The 21,740-nt window shown below is 46.2% G+C and overlaps 1 protein-coding gene across 1 annotated transcript in view; it reads right to left on the bottom strand.

Annotated features, from left to right (window-relative positions):
• The window catches only part of LOC146193484 (uncharacterized), a 39,689-nt gene extending 28,111 nt beyond the window's left edge, over positions 1 to 11,578 (bottom strand). Inside the window, exons 1-2 of the mRNA XM_084600564.1 lie at positions 11,479 to 11,578; positions 8,595 to 8,707 (exon numbers count right to left, since the gene is read on the bottom strand). Coding sequence (XP_084456690.1) covers positions 8,595 to 8,707; positions 11,479 to 11,578 — 213 coding nt within the window. The remainder of the gene's footprint in view (positions 1 to 8,594; positions 8,708 to 11,478) is intronic.
• Between the last annotated feature and the right edge of the window lie 10,162 nt (positions 11,579 to 21,740).

The raw sequence follows: 21,740 nt of genomic DNA, 5'->3' as shown, positions 1-21,740 counted from the left end.
TCTAATATTTTAAGCACCTGTATTGTTTTTGTATCACCATCTATGAAGCTACCGTGGGCTTTGCATTCTTCAACTGACAACTCGTGGAGCGAGGACCCCTCAATTTCGCTTCATTTAACCTCTCTTGATATTGCATGCAGCAAACCCTTTCTATGGCTTTTGTGTTAATCTATCTCCCAATTTTCCGCTGCTGTAACAGTTTTTGCTTGTAATCTAGAATTCTTTTTTCAGTTCCCCTATTACAACCTAAGTTAAAGTTTCGTTCATAAAAGTTTTTATTTACCTTCCAAAGGAGCCACCTGAAGGAGTTTATTCGTTTTATCAACTTTACGTGACACTTAACTTCACGTAGCACTAAACTCTGCAATGATCAGAGAATGTCACGTGTTCAACTTTTTAGATTTTGCATTTAGGCAGTAGGTAAACAGACCCATATATACTATCAAGGCATGTGTGACTATTACCAGAGTCCTTCAATGCTCCTAGTGGGGATGAAACTTCCGCCGAAGTTTGGGTTGCAGAAAAAGGAGGCCAGAATTGGCGCGGCCACCGATCGAGGGGCCGCGAGCCCTCAGCCGCCCCGATGCTGTACTGTGCGGTGGCCAGCTCAAATTTTGATTTCACGCTCGTCTCTTTTATCCTGCTTTCAGTAAGCTCAAGTCATGTCACACTGCACATATGTTATCGTAGTCAACTTTACATTTATATGAAGAAAGCGCTCCCGGTCTCTTGAAAAGACCTTTATGCGATTTTATAGGCCTGTATGAAATAATATGGCAGTATGTCGGAGCCATTGCACAGCATAAAAGGCCCTTAAACAAGCATGCAGAACTAGTGGGAGGACGCACAAGATATGCATATGGGTCCTGCTTCTCCTTGTTTATTGCATGTGGGACATATATTAGGGGTTTCGGGGTTATGAATAGGTGTTATGTACCATGATACAGGAGTTGGATGGGCTCCTATGCCATCAAGATTTGCATATGCAAGGTTGCAAATAGAAAGTTTGATATACGCATGCAGCGTCCCAACAAAAGTGGATTTAAGATTTAAAACTACAAGACGAATTTTTCAATTTGAATGAAGTGAAAATTATTGATAGCATATTTTTTATTATCGATCTCTACATGGGTCTCTCGTGAGTGTATAAGTTTATTACAAGCAGCAATCGCTGCACGTGTTCCGACCATATGCTGCATGTTTTTATCTCAACTGATTACGAGCCTGCACTGCGAAAGTGCAGCGAATAATTTAGCCTTTCGGCAGGAGCATAGCAAGTATGCTAGAGCATAACGAAAATACGTCGCCGGCCGCCGAACTGTTCATGGATAGCGGCATATCAACAACGATGCCTATTAAACATTAGCATATGCAAAAGGCGCAGAGGGAACTGAAATACTGCCACCACTGCTCCATTTGCAGCATTTGCACATAAAAAAATCAGCTATCACATGAGGTTTCCCACAACATTTTTCTGTACTAGGAAGGAAAAACGAGCTTTAACACGGCAAAAAAATAACCAGCTCATAACATATTCGGATATTCTGGGACGCTCGTGGACAAACATGTATGTTTTAATAATGGAGGACATTGGCTATCGCTAGTGTTAGAAAAAAAAAAAAAAGGTTCAGAGTATTCGCAGGACGATCGTCGAAAGACGACTTCACTCGAGAAAAAAACACAAAGTGCGAAAACGCAAAGTAGTGCTAGAAAGGACGAATATAACCGCACCACCTAACACCGACGGAGCAGCGTGGGCGCGCATCCGCTGGCACCTCCGCAGACCTCAGTGGCAGATCTCGAGATGCTTTTGCGGCAGAAAACGACGTTTTAATCACCTCGAGATCAGATGCACCTCGCTCAATCTGACCAGAGGTCGAAGCCTTGGGGTCAGGAGGTGCTTTAGGTGGCGGTTTATTGTCCAGTAAATAAATTACGGCCACTTCATCGCTCTGTACCTGCGTGCTTCAAAGACAAGCGGGCTTGTGCCTATCTCAGCCTTTCAAAAGTGGAATCTTTTCTGCAGGAGGTTAAGAGTCCTGCAAATTGAAGCACCATCATGGATCACATTCTTGAAGCGCCTTCACATTCGCGAATTGAATCAGGCCCTGAACGAGCTGTATGAGTTCGAAAGATTTTTTCCGGGGTCATATCTTCATGTCAACAACAGTAAAGCACAATTATAACAGTTTAATGCAGAAAAATATTAGGAAGCCTTGATTAGGTCACGAACACGAAGGTTCCTTAATGACAACTATCTGGTCGCGCGTATAATGATGAAAGCAAGCTGCTCTTTTGAAGGAGGTTTTATTAATTAGTTTCGGAAGTGAAATTCACAATGACACGGGCGGCATTTATGATGTTTTCTTTACCTATTATGCGCTCCTCTTTAGTAGTAGCAGTAACCCGATCAGTGGGTCCGATTTCAGTCAGACCCACTGACTGAAATCAGTCAGTGGGTCTTTTCTTTTTTTTTCAGGAGACCATTACTTTAGATGAGGTCAAGTCAGCCATTTGTTAACTACAAGGCCGATGGTCTCCTGGCCCGGATGGTCTAAGTAGCGAGTTCTATAAGACATTTATGCCTGTCTTAGCACATGCCCTATTGGAAGTTTTAAGTGTAACTTATGACAGACGTTTGCCTCACACGTTCCATACTTCCCAAATCATACCAATCCCGCAAACCCCGGACGCATGTCGGTTGAAAGCTGTTGAAGGGTATCGCCCAATACCCGTAGGTAACGTGGATTATAAGATGTATCAGAAAATTCTTTCTTCTCGTCTGCAGTTTGTGCCCTTACATTTATTAGGGCCACACAAAGAGCGTGGGATCGAATACACAGCCATATCTATATCGCACGTTTCATGATAGATTTTGTCAGATAAGGTCAATCAAGTGGCCCTAATTCAAATGGGTCTGGCAAACGATTTTTACAAAGTGCTTCATAATTTTTTGTTTGCTGTACTGAAGAGTCCGAACATTGGTGACGTCTTGCGTAAAGGTTTTGAACTATGTTACAAAGCCGGCACTACAAGCCTGATTCCTAATCAAAATTTTACCAAACCTAGTCCGCTAAAATCGTCTGTTCGACAGGGCTGTTCACTATCGTCTTTGTTATTCGAGATTTATTTTAAGCCTCTATATCGTTGTATCATCAGGAACAAAGCCGTTCGTGGCGGAATATCGCAATGTAAAATTAAGGTTCTGACTTATGCTTAAGGCTTTACCCTGCTATGTTCTGATAAAAAGTGCGTAATCGAGGTTTTGCGCTTAACTGAACGTTTTTGTGATAGTTAAGGAGCGTCTCTTAACCTCGATAAATTATAAGAGTTGTGATTAGGACAATGGGTACAAAACCAATATATTTTGCCGGAAAAAGATTTGAATCCGAAGAGTTACAGTATTTCGACGGTGCCTTGCATCAACATCGCAAGATTGGGCGTCCCTGGGATTCTCAGATCTCTTCAGTTAGGCGACATACCTAAGCTTGGATGAATATGGAACTGTCGCTATTTGCAAGAGCACTAGTTTGCCAAGTCTTGATTGCGAAGTTTATCTATGTCATGCATGTGCTTTCTTGTGGAAGAAGCAAAGTACAGTCCATGCTTTGATTTTTTGCTGCTTTTGTATATGACTCTCAATGGTAGCCTATGCGTCGAGACAACTTGTTTCACCCTTTGTAGGCGGGTGAAGCTGGTCTTCACCAATCGTTTGTTTATCAGCTTCTTTGAAAGTTACTTTGTAAAACAGCAAGCCATCCCTGTATCTTAGCTGCATTTTATAGACGTTTAAGTGCAAATTTGCCTAATTTGTTTGCGACCTATGGTCGTAGGAGTAAGGTCCTTTGTGGGTTTTTTTAAGTTTCCGACACATTACATTTTCTTACCACACGGTTTACTTTAAAATACCTATACAGTATCCAGAACACAGATTACAAAAGTTTTGAATGAGATGGTAATTATTGTACCGATGTATGCACAGCCTTACCTCCCCTTTGTACACAATATTGTATTAAAGCGGGTGCAAAGAATGTATATAAAATAGGCCGCAAAGACGTTCTTTATAAACTTCACACGTCAACATAACCATGTGAAAACGTGGCTTCGGGCAAAAGGGACATTTTTACTTTCGTCAGGCTACAGTTTCCTGTGTCAGCAGCCAGGCACTATAGATTGATCTCTGCATTCGTGCAGCTGTGATGCAGTATTTTTGGGACCTTCTTCAACAGACTCTCAACAAGGACATTGACATTTCTCCCTATTCAATAAGATTTTTGCCTACAATGGGGGCTTCCGAGGTTCCATTGATCTTTTTGTTTGCTCCTGGGACTGTTTATCCCATTAAAGATCCACGTAACAGATCGCCACGCAGAGCCACCACGTTCAGAGACCAGTTTGCTATGGGGCGGGGGAAGGGGGAGCGGGAGGGTATATTCTGCGCAGGATTGAACTCCTCCCTGGTTACGTTTACTTGATGCATGTATATGTCTCCCGGAATTTTGATATGTGGCCAAAGTGAGAGCTCGATGCTGGTGTAACTGTGTATGGCCAGGTTGTGGGATGCGACCTGGTTAAATTGGCTCAAAGTACTTCCACGCAATAAAGAAAAAAGTGCGCCGTAGTGTAATGGTTTAGCATACTGGGCTGAAGTGCGGTAGGATTTCTCGGAACATGGTTCAATTCCTTAAATAAATGTCATTTTTATTTCACTTTTTTTTTATTTACTTGCGTTATTTTATATATCTGAGCGTTTTTATAGCTTGCATCCGCATTTCCCCCGGAACGAGGGCAGCCGACCATATCCTACAACCCTCTAAAACTACTAAAACCGCGTGATTGACAGCCGCACAATGCCTAGACACATGAATAGTTCCCCAATGCTGCCGATCCTTTGTTCTGCTTAAATTTTCGTCTCTTGAACTGCAACCACATCTACGCTATGGTCCAATGAAAGGTGGTTCTGTTAGCTTATTTTCCTTGCGCGGCTAAAACCGTAACGTTATGTGTGATAAATGTGAGAGATGGTGCAGAAGCCATTTTCATAAAGCGTGAAGAGGCCGATTGCATGGTGCTTACCTTTCGCGTCTAGCACGTAGCTACACGCCGGCTCTCGTCACAGCGCTATCTCGGGCAGTCTCTTGCGCCTGGTGTGGAGGTCCCTAATCACCAACACGCTCGTCCGATTGTCCGTCAAGAGGGTAGTTCGAGAGTCAAGACTGGAACGGCGGGCCTGGACCGTTTTGGAAGGCGGTTTACCGACACTGGCGCTAGCCTTCTTGCCTACTTCGGCACCTTCAGCACGTTGCCCATATACACATCACTCTCATCGTAATGGTGCTTACTGGTGGTCGGCTTACATACCTTAGCTTTAACTGGTGGGAGCACAGTGCCGTCGCCTGACAAGCACTGTATGGCAGCCGACAAATCTTCTGGCTAAGGCTGGTGACCAGCATTGATTTCTTGGCGTAGTATCATCACAGACGTGTTCAGAGGCGGGATCATAAGCTCTAGCGGAGCGGCTGTAGCGACCTTTCCCGGCCGCAGTAATAGGTTTGACGGGAAGGAAATAGCGAACATCAGATTGTTTTGGCGTAGTTGCCGACCGAACTTGTTCTTTTAGGCATGCGTTTTCTTCATCGTGATATGCGCGTCCGGTCTTTCCCAGTTGAAGATTTTTAGGACGCCTTGGTTGAAGCTGGTTTGCTCTCAGACGTGGGCCGTCCGGGCGTATTAAGAGTATTTGCAGAGGCAGCTGAAAAAGGGACTCAGGATGCAGAAAGACCGGCAGTGACCGTTGACTATACTACTGCTACTAGTAGTCACTGCGATTATATTCACTTTGTATTGTTACTTTGCTATTTCGCACTTTGTATCGCTACCTCAAGTGCGGTCGTCCTTCGGCGATTTCGCTGTAAACACGTTGAATATTCTTCTTATCACCACGAAAAGTCAATGTTCTCTATCATTCTGACGTATCGGGTGTTTGCATGTACATCTCAGACTATTCCACTGTATATCATGTGCTGGCCGTTGTTTCGTCGCCTCAGAGCACACTTGTTTCTTTCCATATCGTTCAATGCTGCATGTCATAGTGCATTTTGTAGATTTACATACTGCCGGCAGAGCAGTTATAAAACCTATATGCATACATGTGCGTCCTGCTACTAGTCCTGCTTGCTTCTTTATGGGACTTTATGCCCCGCATCAGCTCCTGCATACTCTAATGTTATCTGTTACACGACCCTTTAAAATCGCATTTAGTTTAGCTCAGCCGGGATATGCACATAAGCGCCGGAGTACCCATGCGAAGAGTGAGCAGATTGAACTTCAAGCAGCTATACTCCCTGCAGTGAAAGAACGCGAGTAGTTATTTATTCTCCGATAGATCAGTCTTTTGATGTAGTATAATAGGTGTCCCAGTTGTTGTCCAACTCGTTAAAAGATGTTGGACTGGACACAGCAGCATTCACTTTCTTGACTCCCACAATGTCCTCCGAAAGAATCGCTTTTTGGCTGCAGGCTCCCGAGCGTCGTGGATGATAGAAAGATAGCTGCACGACTTAGTTTAACAAGTTGTACCTTGAAATGCATGGAAAAATGGTGCCTCTTAGACATGAAATAATTGTTTGCTCAAACTAAGCTTGCATTATAAAAATAAAAATCAGATTTTCACAATTTCGTTCTGTACTGTTTGGTGAGGAGGTTACACGCTTAAACAGTGGTGGGATGATCACAAGAGAGGCTAGGGTGAAGTATCCACCTTTTAGTTTTCCTTTTTCGGGCCACTCTTTCGGCTATCGAGACTTTGCGCTAATTGTGATGACGCTTACGTGTTGTGATGATGCCTTTGCGCAGATAAATTGCCAAACTGAAGGGGTATCTAAATATACATTTATTCTCGTAAGTTTACTCCGCTGGTTTACTCAGACCCCGCACCGTCTCAAAATACATCCCCAATTCAGTACTCCGGAAGTAATTTTTTTTATCTTAACATGAAATCAAGCCTTTATTACACTTAGGAATGGCCTAAAACTGTCAACTCACCATCGAGCGAGTTGAACACTTTCCAGGAAACTCGTGATCTTTATTGCCAAGGCAATCACATATTACTCTCGTTTTCTTCCTCTTACATTGAGATTTCTCTTCTTTTTTAAAGCAAAGCCCAAGAAATGCTCACGTCCGATGTTGGAGACACCAGCTGGGCCAGTAAGTTAAAAAGTTAATACGTCTTTTGCAGTGCTTAGAGCATTCGGATAATTCGCATATTACACTATCATGTTTTTTCAGCAATAATATTTGTGTACATGTGTACAGGTATATAACACTGTTTTTAACTAAGTACGAACATTGCTAACGTGAATATTAAGTATTCAATTTGACTTCAAATTAATGGCCTTAACTCGAGAACAATTAATGGCATCTCAACTGCAAAAATTGTGCGACGAGGTTAAGCACCGTTAAGTTCTAAAAAGGTTTGTTGGGGTTGGTGAAGTGAACATCTACCTATTTCACCGCCGTGGTTAAGGGAAAAGACTAAAAAAGCTATTACCCTAATTATGCTTGTATCAGTCAAAAATAATTTTTGTAAAAAAAAGCATGTAGCACACCAACTATAGCTGCCGCGTTTAGCCCTCTCATGCATGAATTAAACTCAGTGTATAAAAAAATTATTTATCGCCTAAAAAAGTCACTATATGCCACAAAGGTCGCGAAAATAATTTACTTCAAGTAATCAACAACATCCTAATTACAATTTGATGTGTCCCCATATGATGACAACATGCCGTAAGGTGGTCTAGGTAATTGGCTTAAGTACGCAACAAAGTTGTGGCAGTCTCAAAAATATAGAGCTTTCATACCAGAACACCGAAAGAGGCAACAAATCACATTGAAAGGATGACGATGGGTCTTGCATACTCTGCTTATGCGCTGTGGAAAGACTCAAAGCACTTTGGACATAGAGGGACGTTGCAGCGACCGCAGAGGTACCTTGTCTTGCTACGGCAGGCAGGACCTCGACAGCAGCTGGTGCACTTCTGGATGCTCTTCTTTGGGAAATTCTGCCCGCCGTCCAACCTTTTTTTCAGTGACACATAGTGAAGCACCCTCTTTAGGGATGGTAGAGGAGGAGCGTTGGATGGGTGGCCTCGTCGCTTCGAGCTCTGCGCTACTTCATAGCGGAATATGAGCGCCTTGGCAACGCGACTTCGAAAACTCAAGTTGGTCCGTGCCTTTGTCCCACCTCCATACAATCCAGGCGTTCACAACTGCCGCATTTTGTAAGTGGAAGAACATTCTCAAGTAGCCCCTTTTGTTCCACAAGTCATTTTTGTACCTAGCAATCTTTTTTATCTGCTCCTTGCAGACGGTTTGCTCGGTATGTCCCGACAAACATTATACCATACTCTCTGTTTCCTGACGAGGGCCATGGATGTGAAGAAGTTATCGGCATAAAGTTTATGATTTTGCCTTCCCTCGGACAGTCTGATGACATCACCCGCCATGCCATATTCACCTGAAACTTTGTCACGTCCCCCACTTGCCCCTTCGTAGACTTCAAAGCGATAAATGTAGCCCGACACTCCTGTTCTCACCCACACCTTGAAGCCCCAGCGCATCGGCTTGCTTGGCAGGTACTGCTTTATGGAAGAGCGCTCCTTCAATGGTATCACCATCTCGTCCACGGATTGGTATTCTTCAGGATCACCTGCAGAGCAAAATGCCAGAGCAGACTGCATCACAAACGCAAATTGCTGGAAAATGCAGGCGCTTTGAGCCCAGGCCTGGCATTCTGCAGGTAAGGCTTTTGGGTGGCGCCGTAGGTGAGGCTATACACCTTCAATGCATTGTGTCCCCACTTGAGGACACAAGTTTTCTCTTTATACAAGTCAAAATCGAGAACCAAATGGCAACAAATCTCGATGACAATTTTCAAGAGTTATACTTGGCGCAGATAATTCTTATAGTCGAAAAGAGCTATCGCCTATCAAGAAATTAATTGTTGTTTTTTAGGAAGATTCAGAGACCTCAAACCAGCCTACTCCTCCTCAGAGCCTGGCATGTGGAAACATGGACAGCTAGTGCCATCTATGAATCATGTTAGGAAACTTCTCACGCCCTCAGCTGAGGACTCCATGCGGCAGTGACACTCTCCGAGCGACTGACGGAGTTTTATAGCCGGATAAATAAATATGTGTCCTCATATGAGGCCCGTATGCATGTGAGGGTTAGATAGAAGAGAAAGAAAAGGTGGTCGTGTGCGTGATATCACTGGATTTTTAGGGTCGCTAGATGCTCCATATTATCGCCGGTGGCCTTTCGAAATCACAACTTGGTCTCTTTATTGTGATCGATTTTTCTTTTTGTTTCTGAAGGCATGGTTTAGTTGTCGCGCGAGAAAAAAGACAATTACTGCGGCTTTGTTTTCCTCAAACTGATAGTAACGTTTCACGTTGTCGCGTTTAATGATTGCGCGCTGAATTGTTTAGCGTAAGGGGCATGTAATAAGAATTGATCTCCCTGGACAACAATTGAGTCAATGATTTAATGAAGTCCCCATAACGTTCGCTGATGCGGGCACTTTTGTTCGGCGCTTGCGCGACGGTATAAACCTTATCTAAAAGTGCTGCTATCTGCAGGAGAAAACGTGATACTAGCAACCAACGACATGCCAATTAAGACGTATGAGCGGATGAATGTATGAAAAAATTATTATTTAAAATTTTTAAAGTAACTATTTATAATGCGTTTTGAATATGCGGTTCAGGAATCGCCTTGTGCAAAGCATATGAGCGTCTTTATCGGTTTGGCGGTCCTCTTAATTTAAAGTTTAAAAGATTAATAATGACAGACGAGTGATCTGTCGAGCTGTTTATGTTGCCCACGTTTCCTAGCGACTTGATAGATAGATATTATCTGTCAATCACCACCATGATGGCATTATAGTTAGGGTGCTATTCGCTTACCCACGGATTCGACATCGAATCTCTGCCGCGCCAGTCACATTCCGATGGAAGCGGAATAGAAGATCTGTGCCATATAACTGCAAGTTTAAAACAGCAGGTGTTCAAAATTTCCGGAGCTCTTCCTATGACGTCTATCATAGACACAGTTACTTTGGAACGTTAACCCCTTTAAACCTAAAATTTATTATTTGTCGAAACCTCCGTCGCAGTTACACCGGCAGTGAATAAATTCCCAATGTTGCCGTATGCCAGCCTGTCGAGGTTGAAGATGAAGAAGTGCACTGTAATAGAATATCTTTTCTATTCGTGTTGAATTGTCAGACGAACACTGTTGTTCAATTGATAGACTCCGTTCGCTTGTTTGCGTTTTGCGTCGACGATCCTATCACATTTGCTCGCATTTCGGCGCCTCGCGATAGCAGGTGTTCGGGCCAACTGTGGATGCCTGTAGGGCCCTGTGGGCTCACACCGGTGATTGGAAAATTCTGCTTGGAAATCACACGAACGCCGAATGGCCGATTACTACAGGTTAATGATCAATTTACGAGAACTAATGCACGTGCTACTCACTGACGCTGGGGCTAGCTACATCTCCGCTGCAGAAGGGACAGACTGCATAAGACTCAAATAAAACCAAACCGAACGTAAACCATAAAGCACGGGTACATGAAGCGTGGCGTCCGGCAAAGCTTTTTTTACTCGTTAGAGACTACTAATTCACTGAAGCGGTGGGCCGCGATCGCTAGTAGGCAGGAGAGTGAAACAAGAAGAGATGAGTGAGATGCAACATGAGATTACGCGAGCTCCGTCACAGTGCTGTATACCCGGTCTGGGCATATTATGTCCAAATGGAAGATAGGAGAAACGATAAATGCAAGTACTGTGGGGAGAGAGGGACCCTCGACCATATAATCTGGGAATGTACTAGCTCCCCAGGGGCTAAAACAAATATAAATTCTAGAGAAGCCTAGGAATCCCTACTGCGGAGCGAGGTCCCTGCTCCACAGCTACAAGCCATCCGTTTGGCGGAAGAAGTCGCGAAGCGCCAAGACCTCTTTGCCTGCTTCTGATCGCGGAGGTCTCTGCTCCCGTCCCTGAGGCCTTCGTACCGGGGGCGGGAATTGGGGGCCTCCTAATCTGATGGAAAATAAAGTTGTTATCACCATCATCATACCCTAGTTCTGTACATTTGTAGGTGGCGCACCGTTGGGGTGTTGAAGAGCCGCATCGTGTGCCAATCTAATAAAGTAGTGAGCCCACCCTTGCTCCCGGCAGTTAAGGTAGAGCTAAGGGCGGGTATAGCCGAGTTGACAGATACCATAACACAAGCATCTGTGTTTTATGCGCCGCATTGGACGAAAGTTCTGCGTGACAGAGACTGTAAGAGCAGCCAGAATACCGGTCTTTTTACTATGGAGGATAAGCCGCGTTACCCTAACAGTGGAACCTTCGAGTGTGATTATCGGCTAGCAGTAAAGCTGATCTGAAGATTACCGCGAAATCCGGGGTTTACATCGGATAAGAAACGCTTCGGACTTCTGAAGGGAGCACCAGAGATCAACACGAGGGTACGTGGCGCTCAGCGACATGCATCGCTTGTTCAACTTCGGCATCGTTGCCTGTATCAAACCCAGATTTGGATAGACAGATGGATTTATTGAAAGGAAAAGCAGAGAGGTTGGCCGGAATAATTCAAATCTGGCCTGCTACTCTTCACTGGGGAAGGGGAAGGGGAGAAGAAAGACGATTATGATGGGTGACGATGTGGGAGAAGAGCAAACCCAGAAGACGATTTAGTCCCCGCGTAAGGCATGCCTAAAGAGGCCATACAATTAAGGGTAGTGTGACGAAGGCGAGATCGGCAAGGAAGGAAGGTTATGGGATTTCAGGTTTGCTAGGCAAGGATAAGTCAGCATATACACCCAGAGACGAAATTGGATTTATATTCGAAATGGCGGTGCATGGTAGTGAGAGAAGTTTATTGAGAATAGCTGCATGGGCAAAATTTTAAAAGGCGTCGGTTAATTCAAGCTTTATATAAGCCTTGCTCCTAGACTGGTAAAGGAGCACAATATCTTGTGCTAGAGAAATGGATCATAATGTCTTGAGTGGAGAGTTTACAGCTGGATCCACAGATCATCAAAGATATGAAGTGCTAATCTTTCCGTCATTAAATATTATCGTAACATTACCATCCGACAATAAAAAAACCTTCTTCTACGGCAGGTATTGCAAATGTTTTAATTTAACCGATTCTTTGATGATGAAAAAGTTTATTGAAAGCCACATTGGCTTAGATTAAGGGAAGGCTGATTGAGTCCCTAGTCCGGGACACCGTTTGGAAAAGCCGTTTGCCCGTGCTCTATCGACGAGGGCTCGTCGTTCCATGAGGTCCGAGCTAGAGAGGACCGCCTCTCAGCCTTACCACGTTGGCTGATTTCTTATGTCAATACTGATATTTGTTTGACAAGCTCACATTATAAGGTATAAGTTTGCCTTCTGGCCAAAACATTTGCACTGGGACGAAAAGGAATCGGGCTCAATTACGTGAAGTGTTGCTGGAATGCGCAATATTATTTGACTAATAGGCAACAGTGTGTGTATATTAACAACCCCAAATCATGCCCATTATCTTCAATCAGAGGTGCTCCTCGCGGAAATGTGCGTGGTCCTCTTTTAGTTGCTGTGTGCGTAAATAAGGTCGTAATATTAACAAGTGTATCAAATTCTTTACCTAACCTGATGATTGCTTAGTATTGCTAACTAGAGCTTGTGAGAAAGATCATTAAATGCAGCAAACTTCATCAGTGTTTATGGTCGCAGCCTGCTGAATATAGATTGCACACAAACATAAAGCGATGTTATTTTTCTTACAGAAGCGAGAACATTTCATTCAAGGGATGATTGCATGTGGCGATACAGAAATGGAAGGTTTCCCATGCACCTTTTTTGTAGTCGCCTTCAAATCTTACACAAGATTCGTATGTTCATAAACAGTCAATATTTTCTCGTCGCTGACAGGTGAAATTGCGCGCTGTCTCAGTCTCTTCGCACTAAAATATTGCTTCGTAAATGCGCAGCATTATGTGCCTCACGCGAAACCTGCCTTTTATTACCCTGACTTGAAGTGCTCAGCATATAAAAACAAAAATATTGTTACGTGGAAGATTTACAGTCCCAAAGCTGTCCGCACAACAAATGTTGATGAGGGCGCCGATTTCACAACACTCAGCGTCGTCGTCTTCTCGGAGTCTGTTGCACTTCTTCATCCTCATCACGGACAGCGAATACAGCTAAGTAACACTACCCCCCCCCCCCCCCCCCCCCCCCCTCCGCGGGAAAAGCGCAGTCCCGCTGTGGTCTAAGTTAGCGAAATAGAACGTTGATAAAGGGCTTTAGACCGGGCACATGCACTATTTCGGAGGTTGGAGCTGTGGACGGGGACTTCGGAACCACAGATTCAACTTCGTAGGTGACGTCGGTCACGGGGCGCAAAACACGGTAAGGGCCAGTGTAACGGGGCAAAAGTTTTTCACACAAGCCCACTCGACGGCACAGGAGCCACAGCAAAACGAGAGATCCAGGAGTGTAGTGGACATCACAGTGGCGGCTGTCGCACCGAATCTTTTGGGAGTCTTGGAATGCAGAGAGCCTGGCAAGAACTATCCGGCGGGCATCATGATCGCGGGTGACGGCATCACTGGTGTAAGTACTGGTGGCGTCTGCCGCGGGTAGAGAGGTGTCGAAGGGTAGTAACGGGTGTCTGCAAAATAATAAATAAAATGGGGAGTATCCAGCGGTATAATGGACAGATGCATTGTAGGCGAATGTGACAAAGGGGAGATGAACGTCCCAATCTCGATGGTCGTCAGACACATACATGGCCAGCATGTCCGTGAGGGTACGGTTTAGACGTTCCGTGAGGCCGGGGGTCTGGGGGTGATATGGGTGGTGAATTTGTTGCGGACGGAGCACGAACGGAGAATTTCGGCAACCACTCGAGACAGGAAACAGCGGCCACGATAGTAGTTCACAAGGAGCACCATGATGAAGAATTACCTTTTCTAGAAGGAAGTCAGCGACGTCTTTGGCGCAGCTGGTCGGGATGGCTTGGTTAATAGCGTACCGAGTAGTGTAATCGGTGGCGACGGCGATCAATTTGTTCCCCGAGGTGGAAACTGGAAAGGGGCCAAGGAGGTCAACGCCTATACGAAAATTGGGTCAGGTGGTATGGGTATCGGCTGCGTATGACCTGAAGGCAAAATTGTGGGCTTCTTCCGACACTGACCCAGTTCACATGCGGCAATGTACTGCTGGTTAGAGCGGTAGAGCCCCGGCCAGTAGAAACGTCGGCGCAGGCTATCGTATGTGCGAGAGACACCCAAGTGGCCAGCCGTGGGCGCGTCATGGAACTGTTCAAGGATGGTGGAACGCAGGTATCGGGGAACGACGAGCAAAAGGTCTGTGCCATCTGGTCGCATATTACGCCGGTATAGGGTGCTCTCGTGGAGCACAAATAAGGCGAGAGATGAGTCAGGGCGGTCAGAGGTAAGCCGGAGGATAATGGAATGCAGAGAAGGATCTAAGTGCTGTTCCTTGGCAATGTTAGCAAAGGCGGAGACAGACAAGACACATGCGTCATCGTCAGAGTCTGTAGGACTAGCGAAGTCGACGGGATGACGTGACAGTCTGCATCTCGGTGAAGCCGGCCGGACTTGTAGACGACGAAAAAGGTGTATTCTTGTGATCGTAGTGCCCAGCGCCCCAAACGGCCAGTAGGATCTTTGAGAGAGGAAAGCCAGCACAAGGCATTATGGTCTGTTATCACAGTAAAACGGCGGCCAAACACATAAGGGCGGAATTTCGTAATAGCCCAGACAAGCGCCAGGCACTCTCGCTCTGTAATAGAATAATTTTGTTCGGGTGTTGAGGGGAGGCGGCTGGCATACGCAATCACCCTTGTACGGCCGTGGTGTCGCTGAGCAAGTATAGCTCCTATTCCATAGCCACTTGCGTCGGTACGGAGTTGAGTATTGGCGGAAGGTTTAGGCGTATCAAGACTGATGGTGTAGTTAGAGCAGCAATAAGCTCTGAAAAAGCTGCAACCTGTTCAGGCCCCCAATAGAATTAAACGTCTTTCTTGAGGAGTTGGGTGAGTGGACGAGCAAGGACTGTGAAGTTCGGGACGAATCGTCGGAAATAGGAACATAGGCCAATAAAGCTTCGGACATTGCTGGATGAACGCGGAGTGGGAAAATCTCTGACGGCACGTATATTGTCAGGGTCAGGCTGAACGCCAGAAGCATTAACGAAGTGACCAAGCACTTTGATTTCCCGATGGCCGAAACTGCATTTATTTGAGTTGAATTGAAGGCCGGCGCGGCGTAATAGCTCGAGAATGGTAGAAAGGCGAGAGAGGTGGCTGTCAAAAGTGGACAAGAAAACAATGAGGTCGTCTAAGTAACAAAGACAAGTCGTCCACTTGAAGCCGCGCAGCAAGGCCGTCAGGGGTGATGAACGCTGTTTTTTCACGGTCTCTCTCGTCCACAGACATCTGCCAGTAGCCGGAACGAAGGTCGATGGATGAAAAGTAGCTGGCTCCGTGCAAACTATCAAGCGCGTCGTCGATGCGCGGAAGAGGATATACCTCTTTTTTGGTTATCTTATTCAAATGCCGCTAGTCAACGCAGAATCTCCAACTGTTATCCTTCTTCTTTACCAACACGACAGGGGATGTCCAGGGGCTACTTGAAGGCTTGATTGTGTCGTTCGCTAACTACTTTTCGACCTCCGTTTGAATGACGCTTCGCTCGGCAAGCGAAACGCGATAGGGCCGCCTGTGAATAGGACTGGCGTCACCGGTGTCAATGCGGTGGGTGACAACTGTCGTTTGACCCAATGGGCGGGTACCGAAGTCGAAAAGGTCACTGTAGGTAAACAAAAGCTTGTGTAACTCAGCGGCGAGTTCAGGTTGCAGATCAGCTGCAATCATGCTGTTAAGCGGATGAGGGCGCGACGTGGACGACGAGGAGTTGTTGGCAGGGACGGTGGTTTTATGATCTGTAGACAGAGCTGAAATGGCACAATCGGTAATCGGGGACACCGCAGCTAATGAAATTCCCTCGGGCAGAACTTGAGTTGAAAAGCTGAAGTTAAGGACAGGGAGAGTGGTGCGGTTCTAGGAGATGTGCTCAATTAGACGAGGAAGGGTGACGTGCCGCTGCAGCATGACATCAGTAATGGGACAAGCGAGATAATCGCCATCTGGGGCGGGTGGAGATGGCGACATAGGGATGTAAACGGCAGTTTCAGAAGGAAGGCGACTAAACAGTGCTGATCGAAGGAGGGGTGAGCAGGAGGGGTCTTCAGAGCAGAGCGGAAGGTCCAAGCGAAGTAGGCCGCTAGAGCAGTCAATAAGGGAAGAGTGGGCTGTTAAGAAGTCAATTCCAAGGATAATGTCGTGGGGGAATTCATGTAGGACGGTGAACAACACTGGGGCATGACGGTCAGCAATTGCAACTCGCGCCGTACACATGAGAACCACGGCAGCAGGGCTGCCATTGGCGACGCGAACTGTGGACGAGACGCCTGGCGTAAGGAATTTCTTGAGGCGACGGCGAAATTAGGATCTGTGCACGGACAGTTGGGTGCCTGTATCAATTATGGCAGAAACGGGAACTCTATCCACAAAGACGTCGACACGGTTATTTTGTAGGGCAGGGGTCAACAGAGGTTTTTCAGTACGGGTCATAAATGCAGCGTCAACTCCGGCAGCTGCATTGGCTAGTTTTCCGGTACGTGGCCAGAATAGGACGGTGGAGAACTGCGGCGAGGAAGAGGAGAACGCGAACGTCGTGCTTGCGGGGATGGTGAGCGGTTGGCAGCACGGACAGTGCAACCGGGGTCAGCACGGGGGGTCTGGTCGGGGTGAGGTGGGGAATAGCGAAGGGCATAGTCTCCGCAGCGGTCGACGTAGGTGTACTGACGAGATGGCGTGTACCAGCGACTACGGCAGTGGCGGGAAATGTGGCCAACCCGAGAACAAGTAAAACAAATGGGGCGATTCTCGTGGGTAAGCCATTCATTTGGGTTGCGGTAACGATATCGGGGCAAGAAACCGGCGTTGGTTGAGGCGGCAGCAATTACTGGAGGGGCAGGTCCTGAATCCGTGGTGTCGGTGGTGCTGGTAGAAGGTAAGCCCATATTCGCAACCTCCTGGCGAACAACAGCCTTAATAAGTGATATAGTAGCCAGGGTGTTGTCGGGTGTATGCAACCGCGAGGCCGCGGGAGTCATTGCCTCAAGCTCTTGGCGGACAATGCGGGTCAAAGTGAAGTCGTTAGCAGGCGGTCGAGGAGTCGGGATATCGATACAGGAGGAGCTAGCAGCCGTGTTCTCCAGCCGGTCGAAACGGTGAGATATGCGCCTCTGTTTCGCCTGCTCGAAACGTCGGCACACCTGCAGCACAGAGTCCACGGTGGAGCAATCCCTGCCCAACAGGAGGTTGAAGGCATCTTCGGCAATGCCTTTTACTATATGGCCGACTTTATCCTCCTCAGGCATGCCTTGGTCGAATTTGCGGCATAGAGACAGGACGTCTTGGGTGTAATTGAGCTAAGACTCCGTAGACGTTTGGGCACGAGAGGCGAGTGCTTTTTTGGCGGCAATGTGGAGGCCAATAAGCTTTCCAAATAGGTCGTGGAGCTACTGTTTGCAAGTATCCCAAGATGTTAGCTCGTCTTCATGGGTTTCAAACCACACCCGCGCGGTCCTAGCCAAGTGAAATATTACATTCGCGAGCATGAGTGTGGCATCCCACCTGTTGTGCTTGCTCACGCGCTCGTATAGGGCTAGCCAGTTGTCTACGTCGACGTCGTCGGTCCCGCAGAAGGTTCCGGGGTCACGGGGGTGGGCCATTACAACAGCAGATGCGGCGGCTGTAGAGGTAGAGGCGTCTGTAGTCATTGTGGTGGTTCCGATGTGGCGGCCGCTGCGGAGATCCAGCTTGTGACAGAGGATCGAATAGATTCCCCTCCACCAAGAGATGTTACGTGGAAGATTTACAGTCCCAAAGCTGTCCGCACAACAAACGTTGATGAGGACACCGATTTCGCAAAACTCAGCGTCGTCATCTTCTCGGAGTCTGTTGCACTTTTTCATTCTCATCACGGACAGCGAATACAGCTGAGTAACAATATCATCCATATTGGAGCCGTTTGCCAAATTGCCAAACTTCATTATTATTAAGCCGCACGGTACAGGATTCTGAAACATGCAAGCTAACAGGAAATCAAACTATGTATGAATTACACATCTGTCTTCAATTTATTTGTCTCCATCCCAGAAGCCGGTAGCAGACATCATTGCGCTGCTTAAGCAAAATGAGCACCCTGGGAATACTCTCAATAAAGACTCCTGGCCAGTCCCCTAGTTTCGCAGTGCTATCGCGCTTCAAGCCAGCAAAATATTTTTCACAATAATTTTATTTCGCACAATGACACTAGTCGCGCTATTAACAAGGCGTTATGTCAATTATTTTTCCTGAACTAGACGACTAAATTTGGCTTTGATAACTACCGCTTTTTGATACTATGATTCACTAATATTTGTGCAATTCCTCAGCTTTAGGAATGGTTATACCATCGTTGATATCTGTTAACAGGTTTTATATAATTGTAACAAGGTTTCACTGAGAATCTCCATATTTTTGTGTTGAAGGTTTTGTACTTTTTGCTTTTGTTTACTTTGATTTTTATTATTTTATTTTTTTTTATTTTTGAGTGTCAAACTTCACTCGTTCGTGTAGGTAAGCACCTGGAGTGCGTCTTTTCTTATGGTTTTAATCAGCTGCCTGGGCCTTGACAACCTGCGTATTCACAGCTCTTATCTCAGGAAGCTGTCCAGACCATGCACGCAAGTGTAATAAGTGCATTCTGTTGCTGCGCGATTCTCCAGAAGAAAAAAAACTAGCATGTCGACAGAATGTCACAAAAGTTACTCGCGTGTGGCCTCTCGGTGACCACCTATAGAAATGCACTGCCTCATCGGAGCATGGTTTCGCCATCCTAGTACGGCAGTAGGCCACCGTCTTCTCTAGGAATACTAGAATTAACCACGCGATCTCAGTCCCCACTGTATGCATTGGAACTGAGGACTGCAGCGGAAAAACCTGGCATTGCACAATAAAAGGCAACATATTTCATATTGTGGTTTCCCCTATCACTGTATAGCATGTGGATGTCATCGAATAGGAACGGACCAGTGCTGCATGACAGTAACGGTCCAAATATCATCATCATCAGCAGCAGCAGCAGCCTGACTATACCCACTGCAGGGCGAAGGCCTCTCCCATATTTCTCCAGTAACCCGGTTCTGTGCTAGCTGCATCCACTTGACCCGTGCGAACTTAATCTCATCCGCCCACCTAAGTTTCTGCCGCCCCCTGCTACGCTTTCCTTCCCTTGGAATGCAGCTTGTTACCCTAAGCGACCGTCGGTTATCCTCTCTTCGCACTACATGTCCTGCCCATGCCCATTTCTTCTACTTAATTTCCACTAGAATGTCGGTAACTTGAGTTTTTTCTCTGACCCACTCTGCACGCTTCCTATCTCGTAATGTTACCCTTACCATTTTTCGTCCCATAGCCCTCTGGGTTGTCCTCAACTTAAGTAGAACTCTCTTGGTTAGCCTCCACATTTCGGCGTCATAGGTGAGTACAGGTAAGATGCAGCTGTTATATTCGTTCCACTTTAGCGATACCGGTAAGCTGCTAGACATAATCTGCGAGTGCTTGCCAAATGCGCTACATTCCAATCTTATTCTCCAGATATAGCTAGTCCTGGAGGTAAAACGAAATAAGCTGAGAAATAAGGAACCCATCAGCGAAACAGCAATGAGCGACCATATTCAGGAAGTATGGAACTCGCTACATAGTAGCTATTCGGAGTTAATGGATGAAGGCCACCTCACTGGAGAAAGTGGAAATGATAATTTAGCGATATTGATAGGTAGCCGTTCAGCCAAAATTTTAGGGCAAAAATAAAACACAATGGAGAGAGAAGGACACATAACACTATTAACGAGCGCTCGTCAATCGTCTTATGTGGTCTCCATTGCCCATTGTGTTTTATTTTTGCGCTAAAGCTTTTAGTTATTAGATCATCAACTAGCCCGGCAACTTGCTCTCCTTGATAGGCAGTGCGCCGTGGAAGTAAACTGTAGGATATTTATAAAGCGACCAGTAAACTATCTAAGAAAAGCGATCTGAATAACAAATTGCAAAGAATTAAAGCCTGCAAGATGACCAAGGGTATAGAACAGGAGAGGTATTTAAAATCAATAAATAAGCGGAACACATCCGTCATGAAGAATTGGATTATGGGAAGCCTGAGCATGAGTTTAAGAATAGCGGTAGCTTGAAAGTGGTCAAGAGAAGAGTAGCTAGAGCAAAATTATATACGTGCGATAAAAAGTACATAGGAAGACGTCACTACAAATTTGGATAAGATAATCGAAGCAGCCGACGACTCCTGCACTCATCAGTACACTAGCGGAAGCACCCAGGAACACAATGCAAGAGGCTTAAGGGCTAAAACAATGGGCGTTCTGATAGCAAAAGCGAATGAAATGAAGTCAACATTACAAGATATATTATAAAGGAAACAGCTCGAGAAGATAGGCTAACTGCTCATTTGCTGATAGAGTATGAAGAGATCGTGCAAGAAATTCTGGACACCTTGTATGCCCAACGCATCATCCTCTTGAAGTTATTGGAAAGTTGGAAAAACACTAATATTATCTCTATTATAATATTGTCACGCACTTCCCGCGGTCCTTATTGAAGGAAGATGAGGTTTGGCGGAATAAGGAGAAGAGGACGAGGAAGCTGGGTCTGTCCGCTCTGGTGTGCTAATCTCCAGCGCATCGTAACATCTGTGTAAATAAACCTTGTAACAAGTGTGGTGGAGTTTTCGGGCTACAGATAACCACGGAACCTCTCCTACATCGCCGGAGCAGAAGAATTGCTGGGCTACCCCCCCTTCGGACGGAGATGGCGCAAGCAGATGGTTCAACGCAGCACACGCCAGCAGCTCATCCGACCACCGCACAGCCTTATCGGGAACCCCGACACTTCTATGGCAAGCCCGGGGAAGACGTGGATGACTGGCTCACCCACTACAATCGGGTGAGCAAATACAACCGCTGGGATGCGACTACCAAGTTGGCGAATGCGGTATTTTTTCTTGAAGAAACTGCGCTAACATGGTTTGACAATCATGAAGCATCTCTTACCACCTGGGATTGCTTCATGAAAGAAATGAGAGCGGGATTTAGTGATGCCGATGCTCGAAAAAAAAGCCCCGAACAGACTCTGGCTCAACGAGCGCAAGTACCGGGGGAGACCTGCACAACATACATAGAAGAAGTCCTCAAGCTGTGCAGAATAGTTGATGTTCGGATGACTGAGGAAGACAGAGTGGGTCATCTCCTGAAAGGAATAGCGCAAGACGTGTACAACTTTCTTATCTGCAAGGACGATTTCAATACCACCGCTGATGTAAGACGACACTGCCGCACGTTTGAATCTTTGAAGCGACGCCGTATCATTCCGAAGTTTGGTCGGCTGCCTAATGTGCAACTGTCGCTAGTGTGGATGTGTCTGAAACGACAAGCCTGGCAGATACAATTCGCCAGATCGTCCGCGAAGAGCTTCGGAGGCATCCAGGTATTGGGGGCCACGTCACACCCGTCTACAGGAGCACCTCTTCGTCTGAC

This window comes from Amblyomma maculatum, chromosome 4, assembly GCF_055883805.1.
Source record: "Amblyomma maculatum isolate TAMU_Amacu chromosome 4, ASM5588380v1, whole genome shotgun sequence".
NCBI lineage: Eukaryota > Metazoa > Arthropoda > Arachnida > Ixodida > Ixodidae > Amblyomma > Amblyomma maculatum.
The sequence above is the reverse complement of the archived record's forward strand: the minus strand, read 5'-3'. Positions and strand labels throughout refer to the sequence as shown.